This window comes from Sapajus apella, unplaced genomic scaffold, assembly GCF_009761245.1.
Source record: "Sapajus apella isolate SASKATOON/1434 unplaced genomic scaffold, GSC_monkey_1.0 scaffold111, whole genome shotgun sequence".
Taxonomy (NCBI): domain Eukaryota; kingdom Metazoa; phylum Chordata; class Mammalia; order Primates; family Cebidae; genus Sapajus; species Sapajus apella.
This window is the reverse complement of record NW_022437051.1, coordinates 2,583,822-2,598,354: the sequence shown is the minus strand read 5'-3', so window position 1 is coordinate 2,598,354 and position 14,533 is coordinate 2,583,822. Positions and strand designations below refer to the sequence as shown.

Sequence of the window (14,533 nt, the reverse complement as noted above, 5' to 3'; positions counted from 1 at the left end):
TAGGCTAAAGAAATATTCTCTTGCAAGTGATACGTGCAAATCACATCTTAAAAAGGCTTAAACCTAACAAATTTTAAAAATAATACCAAAACACAAAAATGATCATTGTTAGTAAATACTGAGGACTTCCTAGGCACCACTTAGTTCTTTGGTCTTCAATACGACCTCAATGTAATCCTCAATACAACCCTTAAAAGTGTTTTAATAAACAAAACATATGGGACTTTCTATGAATTAAGTGTGTACTGAGGCTCTTTCCAAACATAACCACATGATAGGTTCCCGAGGATCTGGGCACTTTACAGTAGGGATAACAGAGCTGTGCTGCTGACATGCAAAATGTTTTTTAATAAGGGTTACAGAGCCTGGGTGGGAGTCCAGCCTCTGCCATGTCCCAGTCATGGCACTAAGCAATAGTTTTCCTAATCTGAATAAAGAAAATACATTTAGCTTATAAGTCTGCTGTAATGGACTCATACATGTCACTACTCGCAAAACCCTTTACACATAAACAATTTTACTAATCTACAATGCATCACAAACTGTACAATCTTTCATGTAATCCTCACAAGATAGGCATTCTTATTTTGAAGAAATTAGGCCTAGAAAAGAGTTTGTATTGTTAGAGGTGCGATTTGAAAGTTGCATCAAGGACTATGGGGTTCTTTATTTTCACCTTTTTTTTAACCCTACTTGAGTAGTGGAAGAGTGATCCAAAATTATTAAGAAGTGAATGTAACCCAAGCCAACTAGTTAATGTCAGGGCCACGATCTATCAGAAAAATTTAAAAGCTAAAAGTTATGTTATTAAAAACCATTAAACTCTAAACATTCTCACTTCATATATGAAGTGAGAATTCCTATCTTTTAAGACAGAAACATATAAATAATGAATATCAAGTGGTATTTCAAGGAAAATATTACCCAAGGTTATTTCTGGATGACAGGATTACAACCAATTTTTACTGTCTTTATAAGTAAGCATTCTGGACAATGAGCATAAATTCTTTTTAAAATAAAGGATATGGGCTGGGTGCAGTGGTTCACGCCTGTAATACTAGCACTTTGGTAGGCCAAGGCAGCAGACTGCTTGAACTCAGGGATTCAAATCCAGGTCTGGGCAACATGAGGAAACCCTATCTCTACTAAAAAATACAAAAAATTAGTTGGGCGTGGTGGCAGGTACCTGTAGTCTCAGCTACTCAGGAGGCTGAGGCGGGAGAATAACCTGAACCCGGGAGGCAAAGGTTGCAGTGAGCCAAGATTGTGCCACTGCACTCCAGCCTGGGCGACAGAGACTGTGTTCCCAAAATACGTACGTACGTACATACATACATACATACATACATACGTGAAAGATATTTTTACTTTTTTAAAGCTTACAATACTTTCATACACTACATTTTATACATATATGTTGCTGTATTATAATTTCTCTAAAAAGTGACTTTGCTAAGACACAAGGGCCTAGAAAGCAAGCAGAACATTCAGAGAATCCAAAGGTAGGACTGTTCACTGATATCAGTGTATGTCATATTTAATCGGTTTTAGAAATCATGCAGAGAGATTTTTCAAACATCAATGTTCCAGTCTAGTATTCTGAACGGTAAAAAGCTTGAGATGACAAAGAGACAAACAGATTGCTAAGATGTCCATCAAACAAATTAGACAATTGGAATAAATTTCTTTTTTTTTTTTTTTTTTTTTCTTTTTGAGATGGAGTTTTGCTCTTGTTGCCCAGGCTGGAGTGCAATGTTGCTATCTCGGCTCACTGCAACCTCTGCCTCCTGGGTTCAAGCAAAATTCTCCTGCCTCAGCCTCCCAAGTAGCTGGGATAACACGCATGTGCCACCACGCCAAGCTAATTTTGTATTTTTAGTAGAGACAAAGTTTCTCCATGTTAGTCAGTCTGGTCTCAAACTCCTGACCTCAAGTGATCTACCCACCTCGGCCTCCCAAAGTTCTGGGATTACAGGTGTGAACCACCGCTCCCAGATGATAAATTTCATTTAAACAGATCAAACAGGGCCAGGTATGACAGCTCATGCCTGTAATCCTAACACTGGGAGGCCAAGGTGAGTGCATTGCTTCAGCCCAGGAGTTCAAGACTAACCTGGGTAACATCGTAAGATGCTATATATAAAAATAGTAATAATAATGTTTTTTTAATTAAAATTAAAGTGAAGAAGGAAGAGTCACAGGGTAAGTTCATCAGCAGCTCTTGGTCCAAAAAAACATAAAATGGCTTTCAACAAGAACCAAGATTGATATTTTTCCACAGTTTTCCTTAATAATAAATATTTTACAACCACTAATCATAAAGGGCTTGTTAAGAAAACAGCAAGAAAAAATTCTACAGTTTCCAATATCCTATATACCTCATTATCTTAAAGTGTTAATGAACATGAGCAGGGCCAGGCACAGTGGCTCACCCCTGTAATCCCAGCCCTTTGGGAGGCTGAGGTACGTGGATCACTGGAGGTCAAGAGTTTGAGCCTGGCCAACATAGTGAAACCCCATCTCTACTAAAAAATATAAAAATTAGTTGGACGTGGTGGTGCATGCCTGTAATCCCAGCTACTCGGGAGGCTGAGGCAGGTGGTGGAGGCTGCAGTGAGTGGAGATCATGCCATTGCATTCTATTGTGGGCAACAGTGAGACTCCAACTCAAAAAAAAAAAAAAAACCATGGGTAATATAACAAAATCCATTTATGTAAACATATATTAGGATTTTCACTGGTTTATCACATTCCAATACAACATTATAATTTAGGAGATTTTTTTTTTCTTTTAAATCTCGCTATCACTCAACGTTCTGGTTGAACTAAATGAAGTAAAATCTAGGCGATAGATTTCTCAAGGATAAACAGACTGTATTATCCCTAATAAAATGAATCTTAATAGATGTTTGACACAAGATGTACAGCAATAATGATTCATTTGAATACTTAATTCTAAATTATGGTTTTACATGTCTGTCATAATATTTAACATTAACATTAATAAAACTCATTAGCTATGTATTTGTTGCATTGTCCTTAATTCCCAGAATATGTGGCAAAAAAAGTTTGGTTAGAGTGATTAAAGAACACCATGCTTCCAGGACACTGTTGTACTGATGTGAGATCATTTCTGTCTTTTCCTCTTACCTTTGGTGTTTACTTCCAGTTTTTTGAGATCATGTAGGTTTTTCTTTTTTTTACATAGTAATAATAAAATATAAATAATGTATCATTTTATTGTAATCATTAGAGAAACAATTTTTAATGATTCAATATTCTATCAAGTAAATATATCATCATTTCACAATTCACTCATCAAAGAACATTGTAACTCGTAACTGAGAGATTTCTAAATAAGATTTCAATATTCAGGATTCACTTATCTGAAGGAAGTCTATAACACAATGTTTCAAATGGCATGATCACTTTAAGGTATCCAGTATCACACTACTTTCTAAAATGACTGAGCCAATTGACATCACTACCAGTCTCATAGAAAACTGTTCATTTCACAGCTTTCATTTTCTGTGTTGGAAGACAACTGTCCATTTGTCGCTTGCACATTTGCGTTTCTTGCAAACAGAGGTACTGATTGCTTTTGTTCTGGACTTGCTTTTCAAAGCTATCTGTACAGAGATAAGCCCTGGGAGACAGAGATAGTGTCTCCCTCCAGAGCCAAGGGGAGTGAGTCTTGCTTACTGCCATTATAAAAGATTCCTCAGCTCAGAGTCCTCCCCTATAACATTCCCACAGAGTGTGCAGGCATCCATCTGGGCCCAAGGGCATCACTTCCACAGGTCTAGAGAGTAAGGAGAACCGAACCAAATATGCTGATGCTTAGGTTGCATGCTGTACTAAGAGTAACAAAATTCTTCATCACTGAACTAGGAGCCTCTTATCTTCTGCCAGCAACCATGAAATGAGGCAGGTTAACTGTTAGCTTGCAAGTAGGATAAAATCTTAGATCTTTCTCAGTTCTTAGCCAGCTGCTCTAATAGAGATGGAGAGGAGGGAGACAGGGAGACAGACCAAAAGACACACATAGTCCTTACTCCCTTTAATCTGATTAGCAAAAAGTCTTGTTGCTATTCTAGCTAGAATTTAAGATTGAAAGTAAGATTAAAGATATCATAGTGAAAGTTAAGTTTATATGTCAACTTGACTGGGTTCCATGACATCCAGACATTTGGCCCAACATTATTCTGGGTGTGTCTGCCAGGGTGTTTCTGAAAGAGATTAACATTTAAATCAGTAAACTGGGAAAAGCCCAGTGTCCTCCCTAACGTGGATGAGTATCATCCAATCAGTTGGAGACCTCATAGCACAAAAGGCTTGAGGAACAGGAGTCCTGCCTGACTGCTTGAGCTGGATACCCATCTTTTCTTGCCTTTGGACTAAAGTATCTTCTGGGGGAATAGAGCTGCAGGCAATTGGGCTGATCATTACACCACTGGCTCTTCTGGGGGTCTTGCTTGGTGACTGCAGATCTTGAGACATTTGAGACTCCATAATTACATGAGCCAATTCCTTATAAGAAACTTTATATGTGTGTTTACATTTATAGACTAGACTAGATAGATAGATAGATAGATAGATAGATAGATAGATAGATAGATAGAATCTCCATTCTATCAGCTCTGTTTCTCTGAAAAACCCTGATACAATCATATTTGTGGAATGATTACATATACTCTTTACAAGTTGCTTTATCAGGAGTTTCATCTCCTATGTATTTTAACAAAATCTTTATAAGCTAGTCGTGTGTGTGTGTGTGTGTGTGTGTGTGTGTGTGTGTGTGTGTGTATTTCCACCTTTTTTAAGAGATGGTCTCCTTCTGTCGTCCAGGCTGGAGTACAGTGATATAATCAGAGCTTACTGCAGTCTCAAACTCCTGGGCTCAAGCAATTCTCCTGCCACAGCCTCCTGAGTGGCTAGGACTAAAGGTGTTTGCCATCACACTTGGCCAATTTTTAAAATATTTGTACATGCTGGGTCTCAGTATTTTGCCCATGTTGGTCTCTAACTCCTGGCCTCAAGCAATCTTCCAGCCTTGGCCTCTCAAAGTACTAGGATTACAGGCATGAGCCCAGTTCCCAGCCAAACTAGCCATTAATCTCTTGGATATCATATAGATTTTACCATGCAATGGAGTGTTTTCATGTTATGTAAAATGACAAGAGAATAACACTTTTTAAAAAGCGATGTACTCTCTTCATTCCTTTCCCTTTGCCTTTAATAAGCACCCACACTTCACCTCCTGCTCTGCCTTCCTTTTCTCTCAGCCCCAGCAGATATCCACTGTCTGCATTAAGCTATAGCCTTTAGAAATATTTCCAACCAGAAAGGGTCTTGAGAAGAGAACGGTTTGAAAGTGGTGACGTCATAGAATGTCCATTTCAACAAACTTATTTATTACTAAAATATCTTGAATCAGCGAAATGAATTAAACGCTGGGAAATCATTTCATTAGATTTAATAACCATATCATTTGCTTTTGATTACGCAATTTGACCCAATTACGTTAGTACTTTTGGTTTCCTCAGGTTCTTCCCTTGGGATATAATTAAATCTGGGATTCATGATTTGCAAATGGACTAAAAAACTTCAGCTCATTTTAGATGAAACATTTTCTTATCAATGTTTTGCCAGAAAGTGATGCCTTCAGAGAGAGACATTAAAAATTTTAGAAAAATGATTAAACAAATGATACACAGGAAAAATAAGAATTAGAAAATACAGAAGATATTACTTTCATTTACAAAAATAAAAAGTTTGAAATGTTTGTTTAGGTCAAACTGAGGTATCCCTACTGTTTTACTCTTAAAACATTTACTCTTAAAATGTTCAGATAAAAGAAGATCAAGATGATTGCTTATTTGTTCTCCAAATAATAGACTAGGGTGAACTGGGTTACTAGTAGCAGAAATTTTCTCTCTTGAAAAAACATTTATTAGGCAGCACTTCAGATTAATATATATATATAGACTTTGTAACTGATAAAAAACTAAAGTCCATTTTAAAATATCGAACTGTAGGTATATATTTTTAAAAACAATAAAACCTATGCATTTAATATCTGACTCCAGAGCATGGATATGTTTAATTGCGTGTAGGAACAACGAACAGTACACTCACACAAAGACAAGGAAAGCCAGTTCAGAAGCCTTCCACACTTTTCCTGTAAAGTCAACCCAGTCTTTGTTATTCAGATTAGCATTTCAAGGGCCAGCTCTACCCTTTTTCTTTTTTTTTTTTTTTTCCACTTATTTGAGAAATCTTTTGAATACCAAATACTATTTCCTATTCGAAACCCTGAATCTGTCATTAGGCAATTTCTAAAATAAGTCTCATAGCTCTTTTATCCAGATTCTTCTTTATTTCTAAGGGTCCCGAGTTGCCTGCCTCACAGATCTCTATCATTGCCCTGGGTTTCGCAGGTTTAGGTCTATACCTTGGACATTAAGTAGGAAACCCACTCCTCATGTGGCCAAACCATTTTGGCTCTGTTGTCTATCATTCTGAAAATCACCTCTATACATGAGGATTTTTTTAAAGTGGAATTGCAAAAAAGGGGGAGCATGTTGGTGACTATATTCTTTAGAGTAGCAAGTCAGATATTAGTAAAATTCTACGTTAAAAGCATCATTAGATCGTGAGAAAATTTGTGACACTAGTAATAATATTGCAAATGTCAAAAGTTGTTGAGTTAAACAATTGACAAGGTCAAAGAGACTAACAGTTAACAATCTCATTTCTTCTGACAGTTTAAAAGAAATCCCATCTAGCCTGGGCAACAGTGAGACCTTGTCTTTACAAAAAGAAACACACACGCACACACACACACACACACACACACACACACACACACACACACACAACTAGCAGGGGGTGGTAGGTAACACATGCCTATAGTCCCAGCTACTCAGGAGGCTGAGGTGGGAGGATCAGTTGAGCCCAGGAAGTCAATGCTGCAGTGAGCTATAATCATGCCACTGTACTCCAGCCTGGGTGAGACAGCAAGGCACTTAATCTTAAAAAAAAAAAAAAAAAGAAGAAGAAGAAAAAAGGTGGGGGAGAACTAAATATCAAGGTAAAAAGTATAAATCATATTAAAAAAAAATGAAGCATGTCAATTGTACCCACATGCCCAAGAAGAGCACTGCTATGGCTCAGCTGTCTTCTCAAGGCACTTAAAACCCCATGACATTGCTAGCCATAAAACATCCTGAAGGAACACTCACTCAGTCAGCCTTGCAACTCAGATAGGACTGAAAAGTTGGAAAGATCAGTTTTAAATCACATCCTTGGGTCAAAACCCTAGGGTTTCTATAAAAGCTGAATCTAGAGACCACAGTTAACAACAGTCTGGCTGGGCGTAGGCTCACACCTGTAATCCTAGCACTCTGAATGGCCAAGACAGGCTGATCGCTTGAGCCCAAGAGTTCAAGACCAGCCTGGGCAACACGGCGAGACCTAGTCTCTACAAAAAGAAAAAGAAAAAGAAAAAGAAAAAGAAAAAATAAACAATCTATTGTATATTTCAAAATAGAAAGTAGAGAGGACTTGAAAAATACCCAGGGAAATGGTAAATACTCAAGGTGGTGGACATGCCCAGTAGTACCCTGATCATTATACGTTCTATGGATATAATATCACATGTGCAAGCATTATATATTTAGAAAAAAATCAAGCATTTTTAAAAAGCAACGTCACTAAGTAAGAACTGGGAAAATGGAAACTGAAAAAACCTACCCAAGTGCCCTCCATATCACAACTCTTCCAGGAACTTGTAGAGAGAGAAATGGGGGTGGGCAAACCAGACAAGCAGATGCAGACATGTAGATTCATTTCCAGTAACCAGAAGTTTGATCTTACAGGTGAAAGACAAACATCAATGCAAGGAACAGACTGTTAAAGCCATGACCAGGAGGAAGAACCACCAACTTCTGGAGGGATAACCACCAATGCGTAGGGACTGGTGTGAAGAAATGACAGAACCAGAACAAACATCTAATAGAATCTCCAAAAATAAAAAAACTGGGGAGAAGCCCTATATGTAGGGTTTGCTGATACCTGTGGCACAAACACTCCAACCCTGGTAACCAATATAGTGTCACTAAACACAGATGGGAAGACACATACACAGTCAGCTCAGGAGAAGGGAGAAGTCAGCCAAGTGAATGAAGTTGTACTTGAGTACCATTAGAAAAGAAAGACTTCCTAGATCAACCAACAAGCAAAATCAGTAATATAAAGTATCAACACTCTTTCTGAATTTTACTCACAGTTGGCCAGATTATTTCTTTTATATGTATTGTTTTACATCCTACAAGGCCTATTCATATATCAATGTTACTTGAACATTGTTCATATATTCACATGTTCACTCGTATGTTCAAATGTTACTTGAACCAACAAATGAAATACTATCAACCAATGAATTCAAAACAAACCAGACACACATCAAAGAATGATTCTTATCTAAAAAGGAACTTGAACTGTATAAAAGGCCAGTAGAAAGGGATTGGATACCTCAGTGCCTCTGCTCATTGTTATGGCACCTCAGTGGGATTAAGGAGACACTTGGAGGGGACACAGCTTGGGGTGCAGTGTAGCCCCAAATCTACCCACAGAGTTGTTATTTGGTGTTTTGTAAGTATACCTGTTGAGTGCATAAGTACTGTCTGGAGAAAGCTGTTGATCTTATGAATATTATACTTAAATACCAAAAATAACTTTATATGGAGGGTACCCTCAGAGGGTAAAGATGGGTAGGTGGACAGAAGGCATCAACTTAGGGTGGTCACAGGTTTAAAAACCTTCGTGAATCTGCCAGGCATTACACACATGCTGTTCCTATTCCAGGAATAAAGAACTGCAGCTCAGAGTAGTTAGGTAATCCATCTCCTGTCTGTGCTAATGAATAGTCAGCTGTCCACATGTACATAGATCTACCCTCCTCAAAAGGGGGCTACTGATGAATAAGATATATCACTTGCAAAGAAAGGGCAAAGTACATATCGCCAGAATCACAAGATGTAAACTGGAAACAGAGTTTACTGGGGAAGGTGTCACAGACAGGGAAGGAGTAGAGAGAGCCCCACAATAACCAAATCTTGTCATGTCACAGTCAGCTATGCTTTGAGTAGACACAGCTAACTAGATGTATCCTTAAAAGGGGTCCAGGAGAGTGGCCCATTCCAGTGACACTTCACACCAGTTTAAGGAGGGCAGGCGGGACTTTGCAGAGAACTTACTAACAACAAACAACATGAGTTTCCTGCTCAAAATGGGACCATGTCAGAAGAAGGCAGCCCGCAGAGATGACAGGTTCTATAACAACAGTGAACAAACTCAGCTCTTCATTAAGCACCTATCAGGGCCAGGCTTCCCTCAGGCATCTTTGCACCTACGGCATCTAATTCAGTCCCTGACTCTAGTGTTCAGTTGTCCAGAATGCACACGATTACTGAGGGAACAACCTGATACAAAATGAAAATGAAAACCTAGCTAGACACTGCCCAGTATTAGCATCAACATCCATTTGCTAGAGATAGAATATGGAAGGTGAGACTATGAACTCATAGAGGTGGCTGCAAATAAAATAGCGTGTAAATATTGTGACTTTAAATTCCTTTAAAAAAGATCTTAGGCCGTGTGCGGTGACTCACACCTGTAATCCTAGCACTTTGGAAGGCCGAGGTGGGTGGATCACCTGAGGTCAGGAGTACAAGACCAGCCTGGCCATCACGGTGAAACCCCATCTTTAAAAACAAACAAACAAAAAAATATCTTATTACATCATGAACTGCAATGGCCAGACTGAAATGTCTTTGCAAAATTATAACAGCAGGAGTCTGACATACTTGACTTAATCTTGCTTCTGACCTTCAAGCTGTCCTTGGACGTTCCTGTCCAAAGGTTGAGCTAACTTTGGAAGGAATTTATAGTTTAACCTTAAAGCAAAGATGATTAATAGCCCTTAATAAAACTAAACAGCCCTTCTAAAACTAATGAAAGACCACAAGGTTAGGATTACAAGAGGGACCTGAACTCTGATAAGATAGGCATAGCTCCTATAATCCCTTACTGCTCGGGGCCATGTGGCCACAGGTCACAAGACTTGTAACTTCCCCAATGCTCCTATAGATAACATCACTACTACAGAATCTAAGATGATTTGTTTTTTTAGATTTTTTTCAGACTGACACCACAACGGATCCTTTACTCAAAACTCAATGGATCCTGTGGTCCCACCTAGAGGCATGAGGAATGATTCCCACACCCCTATGATTTCCTTCCCAACCAATCAGCAGCACCCATTCCCCAGCCTCCTGCCCACCAAATTGTGCATAAAAACCCTAAGCTTCAAGCTTTTGGGGAGATTGACTTAAACGATAACTCCAGTTGTTCAGCATGAACAACACTGTGTCAATTAAACTCTTTCTCTACTGTAATGCTGGGGTCTCAGTGGACAGATTTTGTCTGTGCAGTGGAAAGAAAGAACCCCTGAGGTGATTACAGTATTCAGGTAAGAGTGAATTCACTTTGCATGCAGTTTTAAAAAGCCACAGAAAATAATATAGATTTACATTGAATTTCCTATGCTCAAAATTTTTATTTGGAAAAACTTCAAACCTCAAGAAAATTGAAAGAATATGCTCAACATCACGTGAACTTCACCTATGAACTGCCAATATTGTGTCTTCTCTCTGTTTTTTTTTTTTTCTTATTTTTGAATTATTATGATTAAATTGCCATAGAAATTCTTTTTTTTTTATTTTATTATTATTATTTTTTTAATATAAAGAAGGGCTTTCTGGAAAAAAAACAGAAAGCTTGCTAGACAAATTCTAAAACAGCTGTAACACTGCCATAGAAATTCTTAACGGTGATTTGAAGGTAACAGATTAATTATTTTTAAAAAAAAGAAAATGAAATTTCAATTGTTTGGGTTCATTTTGAATTTGAGAAAATTTTTGAAAGGAAATAATGACTGCATTTGTCCTAATGGTTTTCAATTACCAATAGCATTTATTACTGCTCAGCTTTTCTGACTTTTCACAATAAAAAGGAGAAAATAGGCTGAGCCTATATTCCACAGGTACTTTTCAATGTGATACAAATAGAAATATATTTCCTTAACCAGTTACCAATGTGATATTATAAAAAATTTCCACAGAGGAAAAATGACCAATGACCAATCCAGAAAAAAACAAAGTTCCTCTTTCAGAGCTGGAGAAAGTAGCAAGACAAGTCTAAAATGAAATTTTAGAAATTAGCCAGGTACTGGGGCTCATACCTGTAAACCTCAACACTTTGGGAGGCTGAGGCAGGCGGATCATGAGATCAGGAGTTCGAGACTAGCCCAGCCAATATGGTAAAATCCCATCTCTGCTAAAAATACAAAACTTAGCCTGGTGCAGTGGCATGTGCCTGTAGTTCCAGCTACTCGGGAGGCTGAGGCAGGAGAATTGCTTGAACCTGGTGGGAGGAGGTGGGGGACAGAGGCTGCAGTGAGCTAATATAGCACCACTGCACTCCAGCTTGAGCAAGAGCAAGAGCAAGAGCAAGACTCCATCAAAAAAAAAAAAAAGAAAAAGAAAAAGAAAAAAAAGAAAGAAATTAAATATACAACGTCTTTTTTCAGTAAAAGCATATTTTTAGAAACTTAAGTCCATAAAAATAAATCTATTACATAGCTATTCATTCTCAACAATTTGTCCTAACCCTGAAAAAGAGTATAATTTTACACTCTAAAAGCAAGAATAGTGAACTGTTTGAGATATGGTCTTGTTCTATTGCCCAAGTGGAGTGCAGTGGCACAATCTTAGCTCACTGCATACTCGACCTCCTGGGCTCAAATGATCCTCCCATCTCAGCCTCCTGAGTAGCTGGGGCGGCAGGCACTCACCGCCATGCCTGGCTAATTCTTATGTTTTTGTAGAGACGGTGTTTCACCATGTTGCCCAGACTAGTCTTGAACTCCCAGGCTTAAGTGATCCGCCCAGTTAGGCTTCCCCAAGTGCTGGGACTACAGGTGTGAGCCACCACAACCGGCCTACATTTTTTATTTTGCACATTATCCACATTTCTGATGGGAATGTGAAATAACTGTAACTCTGCAAGGCTTAATATTTTATCTCATAAACATGAGCAACTAAATTACAGTCTATTTAAATATTCATGATTATTAATCTTTAGAAAATTACCTAAATCGATTTCAGAAACATTTAACTCACTAGCCTTTATTGAGTGACTAACTTCAAACATTGTAGTTGACATAAAAACATTTGTTAGTGTGTTCCACTTTCAGAGGGCAAGTAACTCCAGCCTTGTCCAGAGAGAGCTTTAGAATTTCTGAATTTCTTGGAGACAGGGTCTTTTTCTGTCACTCAGACTAGACTGCAGTGGCATAATCACAGCTCACTGTAGCCTCTACCTCTGGGGCTCAAGTGATCTTTCTGCCTCTGCCTCCTGAGTAGCTGGAACTACAGGCACATGTCACCATAACTGGCTAATTTTTGTCATTTTTGTAGAGACAAGGTCTCGCTATGTTGCCCAGGCAGGTCTCGAACTCCTGGGCTAAAGCAATCCAACTGCCTAAGCCTCCCAAAGTACTGGGATTACAGGTATGAGTTACTGCATCTAGCCTAGAATTTTTAATAAAAGACGTATTCATAAAATTAAATTTAAAAAACAGAATAACTATTGAATATTAAAATCTTTTTTTTTTTTTTTTTTTTTAGAGACAGAGTCTTGCTCTGTCACCAGGCTGGAGTGCAATGGCATGATCTCAGCTCACTGCAACCTCCACCTCCCAGGTTCAAGCAATTCTTCTGCCTCAGCCTCCCAGACAGCTGGGACTACAGGCACACACCCCCATGTGGAGCTAATTTTTGTACTTTTAGTAGATATTTCACCATGTTGGCCAGGATGGTCTCTATCTCTTGACCTCGTGATCCGCCTGCCTTTGGCCTCCCAAAGTGCTGGGATTATACACATGAGCAAATATTAAAGTCTTAAAATTTATTATCAAGTGAGAGAAAAGGTTCAGTGTTGAGGGGAAAATGGATAAGAAGTAATGCAAAGAAACATTATTTAAGGCAAGGAAAACCAATCCATCTAAGTTTGGAATGTGTATCTCTTTAGAAAATGTTTTTAACATTCGAGAGTTTTTAATAAGCAATATTTTGCCATTATTAGTTTCATAAAACACTTAATTAGTAGCAAAGTATATAAAATACAATATTTTACCCTGTATTTCTATTCCAACTCCCTTTTCAGACAGAATTAATCATCATTAACAATTTGGAAAACAATTTTCTTACTTTTATTTCACATATAGGACATATCCATATGCTGAACTGCAATTTTTCACAAGAATTAAAACACAAAAATTATGTAACACTTGTTTTTGCTTAACAACACGGCTTGCAAATATTTCAATACCTGTGAATTTATTTTTACCTCAACTGTATGGATTGATTGACTGAGACAGAGTCTTGCTTTGCTCTATCAGCCAGGCTGGAGTGCAATGGCACAATCTTGGCAAACTGCAGCCTCTGGGCTAGAGTGATTCTTCCACCTCAGCCTCCAGAGTAGCTAGTACTACAGATGCATGCCACCACGCTCGGCTGATATTTTTAAATTTTTTATAAAGTTTCACTATATTGCCCAGGCTAAATCAGTTGTTTTAATAGCTGCAGAGTATCCCACAGTGCAAATACACAATCATTGATTTAGTCATCCCTCCATTAATGAAGACTTAAACCTGTTTCTAGCACCCTGTTTTTACTATCACAATTAGCATCCTTATCCATGTGCAAATATTTCTGTAGGTAAGTGAAGAGGGATTTTTTATTCCTACTTGTTTTCGTAAATTATTCACTCTGATTAACAGCATTCAAACTTTTAACAATCAGTTTATACACGGGAGACAGATGCCCAAGATAAGGGTATATGATCTTTAAGAGGATGAAACAGCTAAATGACTCCGAGATCATGAGCCTGGAATTCAAGGGGCCTCACTACGTTTGCATCCACACTTAAAAGTGTTCCTGCTTTTAAGTTTCCTGAACGTACAGCATTTAAATGACTGATGACAGGAGTCCTCTCTCTTGATGGCCACTGCCTAATCAACTTTGTTACATATTTTACATGTACATGTACAATAATTCTTGTAGAAATTAATAAAAATACATCACATGCATGCACAAATAGAAGACAAAGACTATAATGGCAATTCATACTGCATATTTACAACAAATACGTAGGCAGTAACTCCCACAGTTTGGTTTTTGTCTCAAATGGTGACGTCCAAAAATATATGCAGGTTAACATATTCAGAACAAATTTTAATAATCTTCAATCTGTAATTTTAAAATGCAAAACAGGCCAGGAGAAATGGCTCATGTTTGTAATCTCAACACTTTCGGAGACCAAGGTGGGAGGATTGCTTGAGCCCAGGAGTTTGAGACCAGCCCAGGCAACACTACAAGACCTCATCTCTACAAAAAAAAAAAAAAAA

The 14,533-nt window shown here is 38.1% G+C and overlaps 1 protein-coding gene and 1 non-coding gene across 27 annotated transcripts in view; both read right to left on the bottom strand.

Moving 5' to 3' along the window:
* PARD3 (par-3 family cell polarity regulator) overlaps positions 1-14,533 on the bottom strand; it is a 706,589-nt gene that overhangs the window by 301,477 nt on the left and 390,579 nt on the right. For 12 of the 26 annotated variants that reach the window (XM_032259784.1, XM_032259798.1, XM_032259788.1 and 9 more), the window contains exon 6: positions 4,167-4,229. The exons of the other annotated variants lie outside the window; for them this stretch is intronic. In XM_032259784.1, the coding sequence (XP_032115675.1) occupies positions 4,167-4,229 (63 nt within the window). The remainder of the gene's footprint in view (positions 1-4,166; positions 4,230-14,533) is intronic. 26 annotated transcript variants of the gene reach the window in all.
* On the bottom strand, positions 10,814-10,876 carry LOC116537557. Its single transcript, XR_004263191.1, has one exon. It is a non-coding gene; the product is annotated as a U7 small nuclear RNA (small nuclear RNA).